This window comes from Argentina silus (assembly GCF_951799395.1).
Source record: "Argentina silus genome assembly, chromosome: 20".
Classification (NCBI taxonomy): Eukaryota; Metazoa; Chordata; class Actinopteri; order Argentiniformes; family Argentinidae; genus Argentina; species Argentina silus.
Genome location: NC_139674.1, coordinates 16353352 through 16375851, shown reverse-complemented (window position 1 = coordinate 16375851; position 22500 = coordinate 16353352). Strand labels below are relative to the sequence as shown.

The 22500-nt window shown below is 49.0% G+C and overlaps 3 protein-coding genes across 3 annotated transcripts in view; all 3 read left to right on the top strand.

The window, feature by feature from the left end:
- mdm1 (Mdm1 nuclear protein) overlaps positions 1–10528 on the top strand; it is a 13085-nt gene extending 2557 nt beyond the window's left edge. Inside the window, exons 2-13 of the mRNA XM_083692325.1 lie at positions 192–297; positions 381–586; positions 1127–1261; positions 2975–3109; positions 3750–3886; positions 4027–4126; positions 5157–5374; positions 6122–6453; positions 6963–7099; positions 7184–7409; positions 9857–9922; positions 10031–10528. Coding sequence (XP_083548451.1) covers positions 192–297; positions 381–586; positions 1127–1261; positions 2975–3109; positions 3750–3886; positions 4027–4126; positions 5157–5374; positions 6122–6453; positions 6963–7099; positions 7184–7409; positions 9857–9922; positions 10031–10140 — 1908 coding nt within the window. The 3' untranslated portion in view covers positions 10141–10528. The remainder of the gene's footprint in view (positions 1–191; positions 298–380; positions 587–1126; positions 1262–2974; positions 3110–3749; positions 3887–4026; positions 4127–5156; positions 5375–6121; positions 6454–6962; positions 7100–7183; positions 7410–9856; positions 9923–10030) is intronic.
- A 1014-nt stretch (positions 10529–11542) lies between these two features.
- On the top strand, positions 11543–14096 carry il22 (interleukin 22; the record flags this gene model as incomplete). The annotated part of the gene is made up of 5 exons (XM_083692324.1): positions 11543–11677; positions 11825–11884; positions 12016–12183; positions 12895–12954; positions 13570–14096. The coding sequence occupies 5 exons, from the start codon at positions 11543–11545 to the stop codon at positions 13654–13656; spliced, it is 510 nt and encodes a 169-aa protein (XP_083548450.1). The 3' UTR covers positions 13657–14096.
- Positions 14097–17638: 3542 nt separating this feature from the next.
- il26 (interleukin 26) lies at positions 17639–21295 on the top strand. The gene is made up of 5 exons (XM_083692006.1): positions 17639–17885; positions 18011–18073; positions 18225–18362; positions 18704–18778; positions 20967–21295. Exons 1-5 carry the CDS (start codon positions 17739–17741, stop codon positions 21072–21074), a joined length of 531 nt encoding a protein of 176 aa, XP_083548132.1. The 5' UTR covers positions 17639–17738; the 3' UTR covers positions 21075–21295.
- Positions 21296–22500: the final 1205 nt, after the last annotated feature.

Here is a 22500-nt window from a genome sequence, read left to right as displayed (position 1 = left end):
GCAGCAGAATCAAAACCGTGCAGTGTGTGTGTGTGTGTGTGTGTGCGTGTGCGTGTGACCGTGGGTGTATGTGTGTGTGTGTGTGTGTGTGTGTGTGTGTGACCGTGTCTATGTGTGTGACTATGTATGTATGTGTGTGTGTGTGTGACCGTGGGTGTGTGACCGTGGGTGTGTGTGTGTGTGTTCTGCAGGGTGTCACTGAGTACCAGAACAAATACAAGGGGCGCCCCCCCCGGTCCAGAAGTGCCTCCCCGCACCACAGGACGCGCCAGGCTGTTCTCTGCTCCGACCAGCAGGGTAAGAACCAGGCAGGGCTGGGCTGGGCTGGGCTGGGCTGGGCTGGGCTGCTCCTCTATCTGTAACAGTGTCTTCTGCCACAGGTATCAGCAGAGACCCCCAGTTCCTGTCCCGGAGGAAGCCCCCCCCCTCCACCTCTCCTGCGGACCCGCCTGGCAGCCCAGACAGAGGCTCCACTCCCCTGGCCCCCAGAGGCCCCAGACCCCCTGGGGGGTCCTCAGAGCTTACAGGAGGGGTCCCCCCCCAGCCCCGGAGCCCCCTGGCTGCTGTGAAGCCCCCCGTCAACGGGGTCAGAGTGGTGATGATTGCCCTGTGATGTGTTTTATGGGGTGGAAATCACAGCGTAGAAACGTGTTGAGTGAAGTTGGAGGGTCACGTACAGACAGGTTGAAGGTCACGTACAGACAGGTTGAAGGTCACGTACAGACAGGTTGAAGGTCACGTACAGACAGGTTGAAGGTCACGTACAGACAGGTTGAAGGTCACGTACAGACAGGTTGAAGGTCACGTACAGACAGGTTGAAGGTGGACTCACTTAGAAACACACAGAGTGAAGGATTGGCTACAGTCAGGTGATTGGCTACAGTCAGGTGATTGGCTACAGTCAGGTGATTGGCTACAGTGTGTCAGGTGATTGAATACAGTCAGGTGATTGGCTACATGGGATGTGTGTGTGTAGCGTGTTTCCAGTAATGTGTGTGAGTGTGTGTGTGTGTGTGTGTCACGTGTGAAGCGTGTTCTTAGTGAAGTGTGTGTGTGTGTGACATGTGTGTGACGTGTGTGTGTGTGTGTGTGTGTGTGTGTGTATAATGTGTTTGTCTGGTCTCAGGTGCACCACGCGTTGAGGAAGAGGGCGGGGCTAAAGTCTTCAGGCCAGAGGGCGGGGCTTCAGAGCTCAGAGTACCGCAGACAGTTCCAGTGGAAGACGCCTGTGATTGGCTCCCCCCTGCTGGCTGCAGAACAGGTTACTGTCTGTCTGTCTGTCTGTCTGCCTGCCTGCCTATCTGCCTGTCTGTTTGCCTGTCTGTCTGTCTGCCTATCTGCCTGCCTGTCTGTCTGTCTGTCCATCTGTCTGCCAGACTGACTGTCTGTCGCTTATAACACCCTTACAATGCCTTATTACACCCCTGCTAACATCTTCAGTACATTTTGTGTGGTGAACATCACAGCGACAGCACGCTCCTGTAGATTCTTCCTCTACAACATTAGAAGGATACGTCCATTCCTCACCAGAGAAGCAGCACAACTTTTGGTCCAGACACTTGTGATCTCTCGCCTTGACTACTGCAACACACTCTTGGCCGGTCTCCCCGCCTCCTCCATCAGGCCTCTGCAGCTCATCCAGAACGCTGCCGCTCGTCTGGTGTTCAATCTCACCAAATTCTCCCATGTCACCCCCCTCCTCCACACCCTTCACTGGCTCCTGGTAGCAGCTCGCATCAGATTCAAGTCCCTGGTGCTCGCCTACCGGGCGGCAAAGGGAACAGCCCCTCCCTACTTGCAAGAAATGGTCAGCCCTCCAAACCCCCCCCTGCCTGATCACTCCGCTCTTCCACCTCGGCTGCCCGCCTGACACCGCCGCCTCTACGTGGATGCAGTGGCCGCGCTACTCGGTCACGGCTTTTCACTGTCCTGGCGCCCCGCTGGTGGAACGAGTTTCCCACTGCTGTCAGGACTGCAGAGTCACTACCGATCTTCCATCGTAGATTGAAGACCCATCTCTTCAGGCTACATCTTAACTGTCCCTCCTAAAGACCGCTTCACCCCCACTACCCCCCCTGTACTAACCCTAACCCTAGAGACCTCTTCACCCCCACTACCTCCCTGTACTAACCCTAACCCTAGAGACCTCTTCACCCCTACTACCCCCCTGTACTAACCCTAACCCTAGAGACCTCTTCACCCCCACTACCCCCCTGTACTAACCCTAACCCTAGAGACCTCTTCACCCCCACTACCTCCCTGTACTAACCCTAACCCTAGAGACCTCTTCACCCCCACTACCTCCCTGTACTAACCCTAACCCTAGAGACCTCTTCACCCCCACTACCCCCCTGTACAAGTTTCTCTCCTGTTCTTCTAGCATTGTGACTGCCTATGGCCCTAACCCTGGTCCGAGCATAGATTACTTTATCTTATGATGACTGATGTTCAGATGATTCACTTACAACAAATACATTTGTTTAAGTAAGTCGCTTTGGATAAAAGCATCTGATAAATATCATAAATGTAAATGTAAATGTTTACTTTGTGGCGCAAACGTGCTGTTTCACCATGTGCCCAGTAGAGGGAGTCAGAGAGCTGCAGTGTGAACGGGATGAGGAGGCTGGTATCAGACTGTCTCACTGGTCAGACTGCTGGTATCAGACTGTCTCACTGGTCAGACTGCTGGTATCAGACTGTCTCACTGGTCAGACTGCTGGTATCAGACTGTCTCACTGGTCAGACTGGACCTGCAGGTTCTGTTGGCCTTCAGCCTCTCATCTAGGTCATTGTGGTGTCATTGGTGTGTCCCTCCAGCAGGGAGATCATCACACTGTACTCCTAATGGATGAAGGATTCTCTAGAGTTTGAAATGGAGCTTTAATTGTGTTTTGGGGGAAAGCTGCTCCATCAGTGTAACCTCCCCCAAAGTGGAACAAAGTGTTGTTGTTGTGGTTGTTGTTGTGGTCTCCAGATGCTGTCCACCAGCAGCAGGTCCATCCCGCCCTTCAAGCCCATTGCTGTGGCGACGGAGTCAGAGTACACCAGGAGCTTCAAAGCCTCCCCTCTTCCCCGACCCCCTCTGGTCTCCCCTGACAACGCTGTGGAGGTACTCAGCCATGGTGGGGGTTCTGGCCACAGACGGATCATGTGAACATGTATATGGTACCGGCAGCCATCTTGTGGTGGAACGTTTGGAAGGCTGTTTTCACCTGAACGGATCTAGAAGGTCTCACTGTGTCATTACTGACACCCAGGGCCTTAGGGTCAGAGTTAGGGTCAGGGTTAGAGGGTCAGAGTTAGGGTCAGGGTTAGAGTTAGGGTCAGGGTTAGAGGGTCAGGGTTAGAGGGTTAGGGTCAGGGTTAGAGGGTCAGGGTTAGAGGGTTAGGGTCAGGGTTAGAGGGTCAGGGTTAGAGTTAGGGTCAGGGTTAGAGGGTCAGGGTTAGAGTTAGGGTCAGGGTTAGAGGGTCAGGGTTAGAGTTAGGGTCAGGGTTAGAGGGTCAGGGTTAGAGCGTCAGGGTTCCGGGTTAGAGGGTCAGGGGTCAGGGTTAGAGGGTCAGGGTTCAGGGTTAGAGGGTCAGGGTTCAGGGTCAGGGTTAGAGGGTCAGGGTTAGGGTCAGGGTTAGAGGGTCAGGGTTCAGGGTTAGAGGCTCAGGGTTAGAGGGTCAGGGTTAGAGGGTCAGGGTCAGGATAGATGATGGTGATAATCCCAGCCTCTGCTGTCATGTGATTGGTGTTTGTTTGTCAGAGCAAGAAGAAGAAGAGGAAGAATAAGAGGGAAGTGGGTGACAGGAAGTTCAAACAGGAGGCGGGGCAGGAGAGTACGCAGCAGGAAGTGAGGTCACAAACTCACCAGAAGGCCGCTCTTCCCCATGGTGGTCACAGGTGGGGTCAGAGGTCGGAGAGGAGAGGGGGGGCGGGGGGACCATTGTAAGGTGTCTAGCATGGGCTCTGATACTGTGATTCTTATCTGTCTGTCTGTTTGTCTGTCTGTCTGTCTGTCTGTTTGTCTGTCTGTCCTACAGCAGGAAGGTGAGGTCAGAGTACAACTCCAACTTCTGCTCCCCCCTGAACTACAAATACCAGGAGGGAGGCTGGGTCAGGGCCTCGACGGCAGGAGAGGAGGTAGGCTGGGTCAGAGAGGGGGGAGGCTGGGTCAGAGAGGGGGAGGCTGGGTCAGAGAGGGGGGAGGCTGGGTCAGAGAGGGGGGAGGCTGGGTCAGAGAGGAGGTAGGCTGGGTCAGAGAGGGGGGAGGCTGGGTCAGAGAGGGGGGAGGCTGGGTCAGAGAGGGGGGAGGCTGGGTCAGAGAGGGGGGAGGCTGGGTCAGAGAGGGGGGAGGCTGGGTCACAGAGGGGGAGGCTGGGTCAGAGAGGGGGGAGGCTGGGTCAGAGAGGGGGGAGGCTGGGTCAGAGAGGGGGAGGCTGGGTCAGAGAGGGGGGAGGCTGGGTCAGAGAGGGGGAGGCTGGGGAGGCTGTTACACTTACTTAATGCAAATCAAACTCACACCAGGTGATAGTTATGAACACTGATAGTTATGACCTGTATGACTGAGTCAGTGTGTGTGTGTGTGTGTGTGTGTGTGTGTGTGCGTGTGCGTGCGTCTTTCCTGTGATTGTGCTGAATGTGGTTTGGCAGCGCATCTTTCTGGAGCATGAGCAGACACACACACACACACACACTCCTCTCAGCAGACAGGTCATGACTAAAGGAAGGAAGGCCCAGGCTGCCTGGGCTGAAAGCGTCATGTGACCCTGTAATCCAGTGGATTGATTGTTGCCATAATTCAATAGTCGACACATTCACAAAAAATGGTGTTTTAAAACGACCTCTGAGTCAAGATGATTGAACGTCCTGATCAGTCCTGATGTTCCAAATCGCCTATTTAAGTCAATTCCTACAACTCCCAAGATGCCCCTCTCTCTCCAACGCCAAGTCCTTCTGTTGAACAGCGCTAGAACACAGGGTCAGAGTAGAGCAGGTCAGAGTAGAGCAGGTCAGAGTAGAGCAGGTCAGAGTAGAGCAGGACAGAGTAGAGCAGGACAGAGTAGAGCAGGTCAGAGTACCTGTTGGTTCAAACATGTGGTTCTGTGCTGGATTAAAACACTTTGGAGCAGCAGATTATGTGCCCCCCCCCCCCCCCCCCCCCCCCCATCAGGTACGGGAGCTGAGGGCAAAGGCTGAGGCGTATCGTAGGAGGGCCTGGGGGACCCATTTCTCCCGCCTGCACCTTAACCAGCTCTTGTCGGACCAGAACCAGCTCTGGGAGTCCTCCACCCCCTCCTCTGCCCCCTCCTCTGCCCTCTCCCCCTCCACCGTCACTGGGGACCACCATAGCAGCAGCCCCCCCTCCATCCACGCTCTGGACCAGACCAGGTGAGACCCACACACACACACGTAGGACTGACACAACAAATATGGCCGCCACTTGACTCTTAGAGAGTGAGGTCTTGAGTGTGAATGCCAATTCTTTAGAAGGATGGTTTATAGATGGTTTATAGATGGATATAGATGGTTTTAGCTGGTTTTAGATGGTTATAGATCATTTATAGATGGTATATAGATGGTTATAGATGGTTTTAGATGGTTATAGATCATGTATAGATGGTTATAGATCATTTATAGATGGTCTATAGATGGATTTAGATTGGTTATAGATGGTTTATATATGGTTTTAGATGGTCTATAGATGGTTATAGATGATCTATAGATGGTTATAGATTTTATAGATGGGTTTTGGCTGGTTTATAGATGGTTATAGATGGTTATAGATGGTTTTAGCTGGTGTATAGTTGGTTATAGATGGTTATAGGTGGTTATAGATTGTTTTAGATGGTTATAAATGGTTATAGATGGTCTATAGGTGTTTAGGTGTATAGAAGAATGGTTATTCTCGGTTCATTCACTATAGCATCTGTCTCTCTCTCTCTCCCTCTCTCTTTCTCTCTCTTTCTCTCCCTCTGTCTCTCCCTCTGTCTCTCCCTCTCTCTCTGTCTCTCTCTCTGTCTCTCTCTCTGTCTCTCTCTCTGTCTCTCTCTCTGTCTCTCTCTATCTGTCTCTCTCTCTCTCTGTCTCTCTCTCTGTCTCTCTCTCTCTCCCTCTCTCTCTCTCTCTGTCTCTCAGTGATGAGGGGAGCTCCACCCCAGGACCCTCTGTGTCCACCAGGAGGAGCTCTACCCTCCCTGTGCCCCCCACCCCCCCTGTGCCCCCCACCCCCCCTGTGCAGAGGAGGCTGGCCTGGGGGCAGGAGGGGGCTGGGGATAGGCCAGAGGACCCCCCCATTGAGAAGAAGGAGGAAGAGGAGGAGGAAGAGAGGGAAGAGAAGGAGAGAAAGGATGAGTATGTGCTGGGGTGTCTGGGGGGGCGGGGGTGGCCAGGCAGGGTGCCCACCCCCCAGCTGAAGACCCTCGCTGCTGTCCAGAGGACTCACCACGACCGCACCACTCCTGCCACGGGTAACCTCTCCTGTTCTACTTCTCCATCCCTCTCTCTCTCTCCCTCTCTCTCTCTCTCTCTCTACCTCTCCCTCTCCCTCTCTCTCTCTCTCTCTCTCTCTCTCTCTCTCTCTACCTCTCTCTCTCTCTACCTCTCCCTCTCTCTCTCTACCTCTCCCTCTCTCTACCTCTCCCTCTCTCTCTCTCTCTACCTCTCTCTCTCTCTCTACCTCTCCATCCCTCTCTCTCTCTACCTCTCCCTCTCTGTCTTCCTGTTGGCCTCAGCAGCAACATTAGCTGCAGAAGCAGTTCCACTGTGACCCTGATGACTGATCTGTAACTGGGTGACAGTGGAACACGACTCCTTCACCACCACCACCAACCCTACTACCTCCTCCTATCGCTGTTAGCATCACTAGCATATCTGTTAGCATCACTAAATTAATTAAATTAAATTTAGATATTGTTTTTTGATAATTTTGATATTGTTTATGATATTGGCTCTAGTAGTAATATTGTTGTATGTTTAGGGGGGGCTCTCCTGGTGTCCCCTCCCCAGCTGAAGGGTGCCAGCGGCTGGGTGAGTCGAAGCGAGTCGCCCCTGGGGAAACCCCGTTCACCCCACAAACACACCTCCCGGCCCCTCTCCCCACAGCCACGCAGCAAGGTAATCAGTCAGGCTAGCAGGCTAACCTAGCTACCGCCTGTCAGTCAGGCTAGCAGGCTAACCTAGCTACCGCCTGTCTGCCAGGCTGCAGTGCCCCAGTCCTCTCCAGCGGCAGGGATCCCCACGGTGGACCCTCTCCCCCTCAGAGAGGACTCCTGGTCTGGGCAGTGCTCTCCACAGCACCCCCCCGACCCTCCGCCTGGCAAACACCCCAGGAAACGCTCCACCAGCCGCCAGCCCCGCCCCTGCGCCCCCCCGCCAGCCAATCGCATCCAGGGGACTCTCAGAGACCCGGAATTCCAGCACAATGGTGGGAGGAGCTACTATATATAAATATATATGTCTGAGGGTTCTATATATAGATATATACACTCACTGAACACTTTATTAGGAACACCTGTACACCTTCTCATGGTGGAGGAACACCTGCACACCTTCTCATGGTGGAGGAACACCTGTACACCTTCTCATGGTGGAGGAACACCTGTACACCTTCTCATGGTGGAGGTGGAGGAACACCTGTACACCTTCTCATGGTGGAGGAACACCTGTACACCTTCTCATGGTGGAGGTGGAGGAACACCTGTACACCTTCTCATGGTGGAGGTACACCTGTACACCTTCTCATGGTGGAGGAACACCTGGACACCTTCTCATAGTGGAGGTGGTGGAATGTTTTCTTGACACACTTTGGGCCCGTTAATACCAACCAATCATCTCTTGAATGCCACAGCCTATTTGAGTATTGTTGCTGACCATGTGCATCCCTTCATGGCCACAATTGACCCATCTTCTAATGGCTCCTTCCAGCATGATAATGACCATGTCACAAAGCAAAGGTCGACTCAAACTGGTTTCATAAACATGACAATGAGTTCAGTGTTCTTCAGAGACCTTCCCAGTCACCGGACACCCAGTCCAATAGAACACCTTTGGGATGTGGTAGAACAGGAGATTCACAGCTTGAAAGTGCACCTGAATCTGCAGGAATTGTGTGATGCAATCATGTCATCATGGACCAGAATCTCAAAGAAATGTTTCCAACATCTTGTGGAATCAATGCCATGAAGAATTGAGGCTGTTTTGAGATCAAAGGGAGGCCCTACCCAGTATTAATATAGTGTTGTAATAAAGGGAGTATTACCCAGTATTAGTATAGTGTTGTAATAAAGGGAGGCCCTACCCAGTATTAGTATAGTGTTGTAATAAAGGGAGTATTACCAGTATTAGTATAGTGTTGTAATAAAGGGAGTATTACCCAGTATTAGTATAGTGTTGTAATAAAGGGAGTATTAACCAGTATTAGTATAGTGTTGTAATAAAGGGAGTATTACCAGTATTAGTATAGTGTTGTAATAAAGGGCTGGGTGAGGGTAGATATCTGAGGCTTCTATATATGAATATACATGTCTGAGGGTCCTGTACATATACACTCACCGGCCACTTTATTAGGTACACCTTGCTAGTACTGGGTTGGACCCCCTTTTGTAGCCCATCTGCTTCAAGGTTTGACGTGTTGTGTGTTCAGAGACGGTCTTCTGCATACCTTGGTTGTAACAAGTGGTTATTTGAGTTACTGTTGCCTTTCTATCATCTCGAACCAGTCTGGCCATTCTCCTCTGACCTCTGGCATCAACAAGGCATTTTCTCCCAGAGAACTGCTGCTCACTGGATATTTTCTCTTTTTCTGACCGTTCTCTGTAAACCCTAGAGATGGTTGTGTGTGAAAATCCCAGTAGATCAGCAGTTTCTGAGATACTCAGACCAGCCCGTCTGGCACCAACAACCATGCCACGTTCAAAGTCACTTAAATCACCTTTCTTCCCCATTCTGATGCTCGGTTTGAACTTCAGCAGGTCGTCTTGACCAGGTCTACATGCCTAAATGCATTGAGTTGCTGCCATGTGATTGGCTGATTAGATATTTGCATTACCGAGCAGTTGAACAGGTGTACCTAATAGACCTAACCCAGACCTAACCCAGATCCAGACCTAACCCAGACCCAGACCTAACCCAGACCCAGACCTAACCCAGACCCAGACCTGACCCTGTTCCCTCCAGGTCGAAATGATGTGTGTGACTGTAGGTAGTTGATCATGTAATCATGTTTTGAATAGAGTGAATATAGACAGAGACAGTGGAGTGATGGATGTCAGTGAACTGGGCCATTACAACACATGACTGAAAAAGGATGCAATAAATGCTTGAATAACTTCATTATCATTAGTGTCTCATCATGGATCCTGTTGCACACTCCTCTCCTCTCCTCTCCTCTCCTCTCCTCTCCTCTCCTCTCCTCTACCACAGTGACAGATAAACAGTGTTATTATGAGTCTGGTGTTTCTCTTGTCTCTGAGATGACGATCACATGACGCAGTTCAAGCAGTTGAACAGGTGTACCTAATAAAGTGGCCGGTGAGTGTGTATATATATATATGTGGTTTAATGACACACAGAAACACCATAGTTTCTGACATTCTAATTCTCTGTTTGCTGGTAGAAGTGTCAGCAGTCCTTGGGAGTGAAAGTTTGGTAAAAGTGAGTCATTTAGAGTCACTTACCGTCAACAGGGACGGGGGGGGGGAGGGGGGGGAGAACAGACAGACTGTTATATAGGTCAGCGTCTTACTAGGGTGGGGTCTCCCCCCCCCCCCCCCCCCTCCCATCTCTCCTGTCCTCGCTGCTATTTGCCTTGGTAACCTGTTTAACCTGGGTCTGGCCTGTGTTGTGTTTAACCTAGGTCTGGCCTGTTTCTAGGTAACCTGGGTCAGAGGAGCTCGGAGCTGCTGTGTCCCTACGGAGGCGGGGCTACGTCTGATGAAGGTAACTTATTACAGGACTTATTTATATAGGCGACTGACTGACTGACTGACTGACTGACTGACTGACTGAGTGGTTGATTTGTTGATTTGTTGATTGATTGATTGACAGATGACAGGATGTCGGAGGTGTCTCTGCGCTCTGCGGTCTCGTGCTCGCGGGCCTGGGAGGTTCTGGAGCGGGCTCAGAGGAGGAAGGATGCCTTCTGGGGGAAGAGATGACCCTGGAGACCTGACCTGACCCAGAACCAGACCAGAACCAGACCAGACCACACCACACCTGACCCTGACCCAGACCTGATCCAGACCAGACCAGACTGGACCCAGACCCAGACCTGACCCAGACCTGACCCAGACCCAGACCTGACCCAGACCCAGACCTAACCCAGACCTAACCCAGACCCAGACCCAGACCTGACCCAGACCTAACCCAGACCCAGACCTAACCCAGACCTGACCCAGACCCAGACCTGACCCTGTTCCCTCCAGGTCTAAATGATGTGTGTGACTGTAGGTAGTTGATGTCATTCCTGCGTTGTGTAATCATGTTTTGAATAGAGTGAATATAGACAGAGACAGTGGAGTGATGGATGTCAGTGAACTGGGCCATTACAACACATGACTGAAAAAGGATGCAATAAATGCTTGAATAACTTCATTATCATTAGTGTCTCATCATGGATCCTGTTGCACACTCCTCTCCTCTCCTCTCCTCTCCTCTCCTCTACCACAGTGACAGATAAACAGTGTTGTTATGAGTCTGGTGTTTCTCTTGTCTCTGAGATGACGATCACATGACGCAGTTCAAGCCTTTCCATAAGATAAGACGGATCTGGAATAACGCAACAGCTTCCAAAACAACAACTGCTCCGAGGTGGTGATTGGTCAATGATCACTTTCAGCCAATGAGAACAGAGTGTCTGAAGAGACTTCCTCTACAGCTCTCAGGTGGTCACCTGGCAACCCAGAGTGATTCATCTGAAGTACTGGTTTATTACCTGAGTTAACACCTGAAGATACACTGCAGGTTTCCTGCTCTAGGGAATGTACAGAAAGGTATGATAGACAGGTCTGATACAGACAGGTATGATACAGACAGACAGACAAACTGTGACACCTGTGGATGTTGGAACTTCCAGCCTCATAGAGGAAGAAGCAACTTCACGCAACGATGCTCCCTCCTGATGCTGACGTCAGCACGTCGAGCAGAGCCGCTGACCATCACTTCTGTTTGATGAATGGGTAGGTTTTACCCGTGACGTCATCGACCTGATATCCTCTAGTCTCATTAATAAGCCGTCGCTGCAATAACGGAGATGAATTACTGGGACGATGGCCTAGATCATAGGAGGGGGAACCCCCCCCCACACCCCCACCCCACCACACACACACACACACCCTGGAGAATATAAAGACCGTCTCTGCCAGGTGTAAAACATGAACTCCAACTCAGACGTCAAGGTGAGCGCGACTCTGCAGAGATCTGTGATTGATCGATCTGACTTCTGACTTCTGGACGTCGTTTTGCACTTCTGATGTTTCATTCATATCGTTGTTTTTCAGGTGAACGGTGATATTATAACTGTAATAATATTCTTCAATGGAGATCCATCTGCCGGCAATGATGCACAGCATGTTATTTGCCGCCGTGGTGCTGGCGGTGTGCGCGTTGCCCGCCGCCCTCAGCCCGGTGAAGACGCTCAGCGCGCCGCTCCACAGTGCGGACACCGACGCGGCGGTGCAGGCGGTGGCGCGGCATGTGAGTCAACACCGCATCTCACCATCCCAACCTCACTAACATCACTAATATGATTCATAGGCTCTCAAATGTCATTATTTATTTCTGATTTTGTTTTTAATCTTTCTTCTAATTGTCTGATTTGGTCATTTTTGTGTGCACGAGCAGGCGCAGGCGTCAGACTCTGACACGGAGGTGCGTCTGATGCCGCACGTGGAGAAGAAGAAGGTAACCTTGTCTTTGTTCAATTTAGTCTCGTGATTCTGTCCTTTCGTCCTTGTTGAAATGCGTCTGTCGGTATTTGCGACAAAACTCGTGATCGGTTCGCGCCGTGTCTCATCCCGGTCTGTCTCGCGCAGAGACAACACACCGGGGGTCACCGGGACATTTGCTGCCTGCACGCGAACATCCTGGACTACTACCTCCGGGAGGTGCTGACGCCGGCGCGCGATGAGAGGCACCCAAAGCTGCCCGTGCTGAGGACGGACCTGGCCCGAGTCAGCAAAGACCTGGAAATGCACGGATGTGTGAGTACCCCCACCTGTCTGTCTGTCTGTCCCTCTGTCTGTCTGTCTGTCCCTCTGTCTGTCCCTCTGTCTGTCCCTCTGTCTGTCCCTCTGTCTGTCCGTCTGTCTGTCCGTCTGTCTGTCTGTCCCTCTGTCTGTCTGTCTGTCTGTCCCTCTGTCTGTCTGTCTGTCCCTCTGTCTGTCCCTCTGTCTGTCCCTCTGTCTGTCCCTCTGTCTGTCTGTCTGTCCCTCTGTCTGTCCGTCTGTCTGTCTGTCCCTCTGTCTGTCCCTCTGTCTGTCCCTCTGTCTGTCTGTCTGTCCCTCTGTCTGTCTGTCTGTCCCTCTGTCTGTCCGTCTGTCTGTCTGTCTGTCTGTCCCTCTGTCTGTCTGTCTGTCCCTCTGTCTGTCTGTCTGTCTGTCTGTCTGTCTGTCTGTCTGTCCCTCTGTCTGTCTGTCCCTCTGTCTGTCTTCCTCTGCCCCCCTCTCTCTCTGTGGTTGATGTAGAAGAGATGAATGTGATTGTGTAGAGATGATGCTTATCTCTCTGTCTCTCTCTGTCTCTCTGTCTCTCTCTCTCTCTCTGTCTCTCTCTGTCTCTCTCTCTGTCTCTCTCTGTCTCTCTCTCTGTCTCTCTCTGTCTCTCTCTCTGTCTCTCTCTGTCTCTCTCTCTGTCTCTCTCTGTCTCTCTCTGTCTCTCTCTGTCTCTCTCTGTCTCTCTCTGTCTCTCTCTAGAATGTCACTCACTACCATGGCAACAGCAACAGCTTGGCTTTCAGAAAGAAGTTAACAGAGGTGAGATCACCAGACAAACACACCTAACAACAACCTAACACACACACACACACACACACACACACACTTCCTAACAACAGCCTTACACACACACACACACGCACACACACACACTTCATAACAACAACCTAACACAGACACACACACACACTTCCTAACAACAGCCTTACACACACACACACACACACACACACACACACACACACACACACACACACACGCACACACACGCACACACACACACCTCATAACAACAGCCCAACACACACACACACACACACACACACACACACACACACTTCATAACAACAGCCTAACACACACACACACTTCATAACAACAGCCCAACACACACACATACACACACACACACTTCATAACAACAGCCTAACACACACACACACTTCATAACAACAGCCCAACACACACACATACACACACACACACTTCATAACAACAGCCTAACACACACACACACACACACACACACACACACACTTCATAACAACAGCCTCACACACACACACACACACACACACACACACACACACACAGGTTTGTGTGTTTAGGTCATGTAGAGTGTTGTTGATGGACATGTGATGTTGTGTGTCTCAGATGGGGGAGGAGCTAGGCATCAACAAGGCCATCGGCGAGATCGACATCCTCTTCACCTACCTCAAAGACTTCTGTGTCTACGCCTAGCCCAGCCTAGCCCATGTCCCCTACATCCTAAAAGGATATCCATTTCTTCCTGACTTTTTTATGTGTTTATTTATTCACCTGATATTTATCTATTTATTGTTTTCATTTTTACTCTGATGTTCATTTATATTGAGGGATGAGTGTGATAACATGTATGCCAAACAAAACATGGCAACTTGTGAAATGTCATGTTAACTTTGTATTATTTATCTTATGTCGGAAGGCGTGAAAAATATTTGTAAACTTTTCAAAGTATTTAAATGCCGGATGTGTCCAGACACATTGTGTTGTGTGACATGTTGTCTAACCCTGACCCTAACCCCAACCCTAACCCTAACCCCAACCCCAACCCTAACCCTAACCCCAACCCTAACCCTAACCCTAACCCTAACCCCAACCCTAACCCTAACCCTAACCCGAACCCTAAATGCCGGATGTGTCCAGACAGATTGTGTTGTGTGACATGTCGTCTCCGTAGCCACTGGTGTGGCCCAGGTCTCAGTCATGTGACACAAGACCTTTTTTAATCAATGTATTTTAAAACATTTGAGATGATAAATAAATCTTTATTTATTCCCAAATTGTTGATGATGTGGTAGTGGTAAGACTGTGGAAAACCCTAACCCCAGCACTAACCCTAACCCTAACCCTAACCCCAACCCTAACCCCAACCCTAACCCTAACCCCAGCGCTAACCCTAACCCCAACCCTAACCCTAACCCCAGCGCTAACCCTAACCTTAACCCTAACCCCAGCACTAACCCCAACCCTAAACTTAACCCTAACCCTAACCCCAACCCTACCCCAACCCCGACCCTAACCCTAACCCCAACCCTACCCCAACCCCGACCCTAACCCTGTTCTCTGACAGTTCTAAAGTAACACATCTTTGTTTTCAGACATCAACACTTGTCTCAGGAGGTGCTTAAACCGCTGTAATGGGTTCAGGGTATTAGCGTCACACACACACACACACACACACACACACACACACACACAGGTAAACAATGGAGTCACCTGAGACCTGAGGTGAACTTCCTGGTGCCTGCATTTCAGGAAGTAGCACATTGTAACCATAGTTACTGTAGTTGATATTTCTAAAATAAACATTTTAAATTCACGTCTCCTTTTGTCTCTTGAGGTTTTTACACTGTTGTAATGTGTTCATGGTATTAGGGTTAGGTTAGGGTAAGGGTTAGGGTTAGGGGTGGGTTAGGGGTAGGGTTAGGGTTGGGTTAGGGTTACTGCTCTTACTGCAGCTAAACATCCACTCAGTTGGAAGGGGTAGAGGGATGGAGGGGTAGAGGGGTGGATGGAGGGGTGGATGGAGGGGTGGATGAATGGATGGAGGGGTAGAGGGGTGGAGGGGTGGATGATGAGCCAAGCTTGTTCTCGAAGTATCTGAAATCTGATTGAAATCAAATATGACTTATTCTCAGTGAAATGACACACACACACACACACACACACACACACTACGGAGTGTCTGTGACATCACACCTCTGGGACTTTTACGGCATTTCCTGGTCCAGGTGAACAGGTGGTCAGGTGCGATTTCAGGAAGTAAACAAAAGATGGATCTTCCTGAGAATTCCCCGCCACGCCCTCCATTCTCCCCGCGGCAGACGAGGCGACCGAGGGGCCTTCAGCTCAGCCCTGGAGAGGACAGACACAGACCTGGAACTCCCCCAGAGCTGAGATGTGATGTGAGATCTGTACTTCCACACAAAGCTTCTTCATTCTGATGTCATCTGTGTATGTGTGTGTGTGTGTGTGTTTGTGTGTCTTAGTTCATCTGAGTAGGTTAATACAGCAGCATGATGCTCCAGGACAGCAGAGGGCTGTTCACTACTCATCACAAACACACATCAGATACATCTTCTAAAAACCTTTAAGCCTAATCTTCATTCATTCATTCATTCATTCATTCATTCCTTCATTCGTTCTTGCTGAGGCTACATGCTGCTCACTGCTGAGAGGCTCTTTAGAGAGAGGTGCTGGAGTTTATAACACTGTTATAAGCATGCAGTAACACAAACAGCTGAGTTTATTCACTGTTATAAACATGTAGTAACACATAGGCCATTCGTTAAATCATAAGTCTGATGTGTTACACCATCCCGCTTTGAGCTCTAAGCATCAGTACCTGGATGGGTCGACTTGTAGACAGGTAGACAAGTTGGCAGGTAGACAGGTGGGCAGGTAAGCAGGTGGACAGGTAGACAGATGGACAGGCAGGCAGGTGGGCAGGCAGACAGTTGGACAGGTAGACAGGTAGACAGGTGGGCAGGTGGGCAGGCAGACAGATGGACAGGTAGACAGGTAGACAGCTGGGCAGTTAGACAGGTAGACAAGTAGACAGGTGGGCAGGTAGACAGTTAGACAGGTAGACAGTTAGACAGGTAGACAGGTGGACAGGTAGACAGTTATACAGGTAGACAGGTGGACAGGTAGACAGTTAGACAGTTAGACAGTTAGACAGGTAGGCAGGTGGACAAGGAAGAGAAGAGGGTAAATCTGTAGCCTCCTGTAGCCTAGCCTCCTGTAGCATAGCGTAGCCTAGCCTCCTGTAGCATAGCCTCCTGTAGTGTAGCGTAGCCTCCTGTAGCCTAGCCTCCTGTAGCCTAGACTCCTGTAGCGTAGCGTAGCCTCCTGTAGCGTAGCCTCCTGTAGCGTAGCCTCCTGTAGCATAGCCTCCTGTAGCATAGCCTCCTGTAGCGTAGCCTCCTGTAGCATAGCCTCCTGTAGCGTAGCCTCCTGTAGCATAGCCTCCTGTAGCGTAGCCTCCTGTAGCATAGCCTCCTGTAGCCTAGACTCCTGTAGCGTAGCATAGCCTCCTGTAGCCTAGACTCCTGTAGCGTAGCATAGCCTCCTGTAGCATAGCCTCCTGTAGCGTAGCCTCCTGTAGCGTAGCCTCCTGTAGCGTAGCCTCCTGTAGCATAGCCTCCTGTAGCCTAGACTCCTGTAGCGTAGTGTAGCCTCCTGTAGCATAGCCTCCTGTAGCCTAGACTCCTGTAACATAGCCTCCTGTAGCCTAGACTCCTGTAACATAGCCTCCTGTAGCGTAGCCTCCTGTAGCCTAGACTCCTGTAACATAGCCTCCTGTAGCCTAGACTCCTGTAACATAGCCTCCTGTAGCGTAGCCTCCTGTAGCCTAGACTCCTGTAACATAGCCTCCTGTAGCGTAGCCTCCTGTAGCATAGTAGACGTCTGAGGCTGCTGCTAACTGGGTCAGAGCACGTCGCTGGTGACCTGGTTACAGAGGGGGGGGGGGGGGTGCAGAGCTGCCTACTCATCATACCCAGGATGGTGCATCACCTTCCAGTAATTACCAACTATTACATAAGCAAACACACACACACACATAAATAAATATGTAAAGATCTATCTACAGTATCTATCTGTCTGTCTGTCCGTCCGTCCGTCCATCCGTCCGTCCACCTACCTACCTGTCTGTCTGTCTGTCTGTCTGTCTCTCTCTCTCTCTCTCTCTCTCTCTCTCTCTCTCTCTCTCTATCTATCTGTCTATCTATCTATCTATCTATCTATCTATCTATCTATCTATCTATCTATCTATCTATCTATCTATCTATCTATCTGTCTATCTATCTATCTATCTATCTGTCTGTCTGGTGGTTTATAGATGATGCAGGGTAAATGTGTCCCATTCAGGGAGGCAGTGTTAACTGGAGCAGATTCAGCTCATTGTGTGTGAATAAGCGTTGTGGTGTCGTTCGGTAAAAGGCCTCTGATGACTAACCCTAACGCTAACCCTAACCAGGAGCCGTGAACCCCTAACCTACTTTATCTCTCCACTGATCTCTGCTCGGTAACCGCATCGAGCGATAAGTGAAACCGACCGCGAGATCACAGAGCGATAACGGCAGCATCAGCACCAGCGCGCCGGTCGGTGTCCGGTCTGCGGAATCTGGAACTTTTACGCGTCAGGTTTCGAGTGGGAATGTTCAGACCGGCGCGGGGAAGTCGGTATGAATATAAAATGACCGGAGGAGCTTCAGACTCCACACGTTCACTGGAGCTCTGCCGCGAGGACACTCACGGTTACCGACAGATCAGCGGAGATGCGCGCGGCGGTGTTGGTCACGGTGGCCTTGGTGGCGGTGACGCTCGGTCCCCTCGGCAGCGCGCAGGCCTGTATGGAGAAAATACCCGACGACCTCATCCAACAACTACTGAAGATGACCAAGGCTCTGACTCTCTCTCTCCCTGTAAGTAGATGACATTCTCACAGTTTCAAGTTTAGTCTCACAGAACTGTTCAATGTTTTCATGTACAGTTGTTGAAATCATAGCTTGCAGTTGAAACCGAGCCTGACTGAAGGATGTTTTGACAGGTGGATGGAAAAAGATCCCAAAGATTTCTACCCAGTTTCAACACGCCATCCTCTTGCAGGAAGGTAAAAGGCTTTATTCTTTTTACACCAAAATGTTGTAAACATGTTTGGTTATTAAAGGTGCTAAACAGCATTCAAACTCTTTGATGCGTCATTAAATAATCATCATATTATCTTTGGAATGTTTGGATGTTTTGATGTTTTTGTGTCTTAGAGACAAGTGGGCGTTTGGGAGCTGAAGCAGATGTTGGACGTCTATGACAGGGTCTTCAGCAGCGAGCGCGTGGAGAAACGCTCCCCGAGGGACTTCCTGTTCCTTCTGTCCCGCATCAGACAGGACGTGGAGCGATGTGTGAGTATGACCTCTGACCTATGACCTCAACTGACCGGAAACAGGCTCATGTTCAGAGAGACAGGTGTACAGACAGATAGTCAGTTAGACAGACAGTCAGTTAGACAGACAGACAGACAGACAGTCAGTTAGACAGACAGACAGACAGACAGACAGACAGACAGACAGACAGGCAGGCAGACAGACAGGCAGACAGACAGAGACAATCAGATAGACGGATGGACGGAGAGGAAGAGAGACAGACAGACAGACAGACAGACAGACAGACAGACAGGTGTACAGTTGGTAACAGATATACAGTATGTTACATGTTTAGAGAACTGAGCATTCTTCTTGGCCAGCTGGTGGAGACTCCGAACACAGAGACGACCTGGTCCAAGAGACAGCTCCGGAGAATGAACAGAACATTTGAGAAGGTAAACACTCATTTATAACACACACACACACACACACACACACACACACAGTCACATGACTCAAACATTGCCAGCATCTCTCAACAGGTAGTAGTGTATTAGTGTAGTGTAGTACTGTAGTAGTGTAGTAGTGTAGTAGTGTAGTGTAGTAGTGTAGTAGTGTAGTGTAGTGTAGTGTAGTAGTGTAGTGTAGTGTATTAGTGTAGTAATGTAGTAGTGTAGTAGTGTAGTAGTGTAGTGTAGTAGTGTAGTGTAGTAGTGTAGTGTAGTGTAGTGTAGTGTAGTAATGTAGTAGTGTAGTAGTGTAGTGTAGTAGTGTAGTGTAGTAGTGTAGTAATGTAGTATAATAGTGTATTAGTATAATAGTGTAGTGTAGTAGTGTAGTAGTGTAGTGTAGTAATGTAGTAGTGTAGTAGTGTAGTGTAGTAGTGTAGTAGTGTATTAGTATAATAGTGTAGTGTAGTAGTGTAGTAGTGTAGTGTAGTGTAGTGTAGTAGTGTAGTGTAATAGTGTAGTAGTGTAGTGTAGTAGTGTAGTAGTGTAGTAGTGTAGTGTAGTAGTGTAGTGTAGTAGTGTAGTGTAGTAGTGTAGTAGTGTAGTAGTGTAGTAGTGTAGTGTAGTAGTGTAGTAGTGTAGTAGTGTAGTGTAGTAGTGTAGTGTAGTAGTGTAGTAGTGTAGTGTAGTAGTGTAGTAGTGTAGTGTAGTAGTGTAGTGTAGTAGTGTAGTAGTGTAGTGTAGTAGTGTAGTGTAGTAGTGTAGTAGTGTAGTGTAGTAGTGTAGTAGTGTAGTAGTGTAGTGTAGTAGTGTAGTGTAGTGTAGTGTAGTAGTGTAGTGTAGTAGTGTAGTGTAGTAGTGTAGTAGTGTAGTAGTGTAGTGTAGTGTAGTGTAGTAGTGTAGTGTAGTGTAGTAGTGTAGTGTAGTAGTGTAGTAGTATAGTGTAGTGTAGTAGTGTAGTGTATTAGTGTAGTAGTGTAGTGTAGTGTAGTAGTGTAGTGTAGTAGTGTAGTAGTATAGTGTAGTGTAGTAGTGTAGTAGTGTAGTGTAGTAGTGTAGTGTAGTAGTGTAGTAGTGTAGTGTAGTAGTGTAGTGTAGTAGTATAGTGTAGTGTAGTGTAGTGTAGTAGTGTAGTGTAGTAGTGTAGTAGTGTAGTGTAGTAGTGTAGTGTAGTGTAGTGTAGTGTAGTGTAGTAGTGTAGTGTAGTAGTGTAGTAGTGTAGTAGTGTAGTGTAGTAGTGTAGTGTAGTAGTGTAGTGTAGTAGTAGTGTAGTAGTGTAGTAGTGTAGTGTAGTGTAGTAGTGTAGTAGTGTAGTAGTGTAGTGTAGTAGTGTAGTAGTGTAGTGTAGTGTAGTAGTGTAGTAGTGTAGTAGTGTAGTGTAGTAGTGTAGTGTAGTAGTGTAGTAGTGTAGTGTAGTGTAGTGTAGTAGTGTAGTGTAGTGTAGTAGTGTAGTGTAGTAGTGTAGTGTAGTAGTGTAGTAGTGTAGTGTAGTAGTGTAGTGTAGTAGTGTAGTAGTGTAGTGTAGTAGTGTAGTAGTGTAGTGTAGTAGTGTAGTGTAGTGTAGTGTAGTAGTGTAGTAGTAGTGTAGTGTAGTAGTGTAGTAGTGTAGTGTAGTAGTGTAGTGTAGTGTAGTGTAGTAGTGTAGTGTAGTAGTGTAGTGTAGTAGTGTAGTGTAGTAGTGTAGTGTAGTGTAGTGTAGTAGTGTAGTAGTGTAGTGTAGTAGTGTAGTGTAGTAGTGTAGTGTAGTGTAGTGTAGTGTAGTGTAGTAGTGTAGTGTAGTAGTGTAGTGTAGTAGTGTAGTGTAGTAGTGTAGTAGTGTAGTGTAGTAGTGTAGTGTAGTGTAGTGTAGTAGTGTAGTGTAGTGTAGTAGTGTAGTGTAGTAGTGTAGTAGTGTAGTAGTGTAGTGTAGTGTAGTGTAGTGTAGTAGTGTAGTGTAGTGTAGTGTAGTAGTGTAGTGTAGTAGTGTAGTAGTGTAGTGTAGTGTAGTAGTGTAGTGTAGTAGTGTAGTGTAGTAGTGTAGTAGTGTAGTAGTGTAGTGTAGTAGTGTAGTAGTGTAGTAGTGTAGTAGTGTAATAGTGTAGTTATATAGTAGTAGTATAGTATATATAGTGTAGTTATATAGTAGTAGTATAGTATATATAGTGTAGTTATATAGTAGTAATATAGTTAACCTGTGGTTGTTGTTTTGGGTCAGCTGACAGAGGAGGGCGTGTCCAAGGCTGTTGGGGAGTTCCGATTCGTCCTCCACTGGATCAGCGAGATCAGAGACGCTGGCAGAACACCCCGGAAACACTGTCAGTAGTCTACACACACACACACACACACACGCACACACACGCACACACACGCACACACACGCACACACACGCACACACACGCACACACACACACACACACACACGCACGCACGCACGCACGCACGCACGCACACACACACACACACACACACACACACACACCACACATACACACACACACACACACACACACACACACACACCACACACACTGGAGGAGAGGACACAGAGGAAAAGGTTCCAATTGAACCCTAGTTGATTCTAGAACCCTGGGGGGTCCAGTAGGTCTCTGGGGGGTCCAGTAGGTCCCTGGGGGGTCCAGTAGATCTCTGGGGGGTCCAGTAGGTCCCTGGGGGGTCCAGTAGATCTCTGGGGGGTCCAGTAGGTCCCTGGGGGGTCCAGTAGGTCTCTGGGGGGTCCAGTAGGTCCCTGGGGGGTCCAGTAGGTCCCTGGGGGGTCCAGTAGGTCTCTGGGGGGTCCAGTAGGTCCCTGGGGGGTCCAGTAGGTCCCTGGGGGGTCCAGTAGGTCTCTGTAAACACAGCTTTCTCATGTAGCAACACAATGTAGAGTTTTACCAGTATTTTATCAGTATTTTACCAGTATTTTACCAGTATGTTACTATTTTAGTGTTTGTTCAACTTTGAGTTGTATTTGATGTATTTATTGTTGTAGGGTTCCTGATTATTAACTTATTATTTGTTTATTTCATTGTCTGTTGATGACAGATTTTTCTGATATCATATCCTCAGTTCTGTTCAATAAGTTATTATCCAAACGTTGAATCTGTCGAGTGTTGTGACGACACAGCTTAGAACATCTTATTATTATTATTATTAATGTTGTTGTTGTTGAAAACTTTGAGGAGGTTTTCTTCCTCAAAAGCTTTGTTGCCATATTGTCAGATTTGACTCCTGCCCACCAAAATAAAGTGATATTTGGATGGATATGAAGACTGGTGCGTCTTGTAATCTGTGGATGAACATCGTCTATATTATCCATATTACCTCACAGAAAACACCAGGATTCAGAAACCAAACCTTGACTGTAAAACCTTCATCTAATCCCTAAACAAAAGAGCAGTGGTTGAATAGTCCAGTCCAGGCTCCTTTTACAGGACAGGGACTGTTGATTTGATTCTATTTGAACCTTTATTTAACCAGGAGAAAGAAAGCAGCAGCAGTCAATCCAACATTTGAAACACAATTCAATCATCAACAACATGATCCGGTCGACAGAAAACATTTCCACTTCTGAACAGTTTTTAAACTCGTTTAGGGACACTAGTAGATCTAGGAAAAGCATAGCCTCTCAGCCTCTCAGCCTCTCAGCCTCTCCCAGCCTCTCAGCCTCCCAGCCTCTCCCAGCCTCTCAGCCTCTCCCAGCCTCTCAGCCTCTCCCAGCCTCTCAGCCCCTCCCAGCCTCTCTCAGCCT

Coding starts and splice junctions, on each gene's coding strand:
- il26 (XM_083692006.1), top strand. CDS start 17,739: ATGCGCGCGGCGGTGTTGGTCACGGTGGCCTTGGTGGCGGTGACGCTC. Junction 17,886..18,010: donor CTCTGACTCTCTCTCTCCCT/GTAAGTAGATGA, acceptor ATGTTTTGACAG/GTGGATGGAAAAAGATCCCA. Junction 18,074..18,224: donor CGCCATCCTCTTGCAGGAAG/GTAAAAGGCTTT, acceptor TTTGTGTCTTAG/AGACAAGTGGGCGTTTGGGA.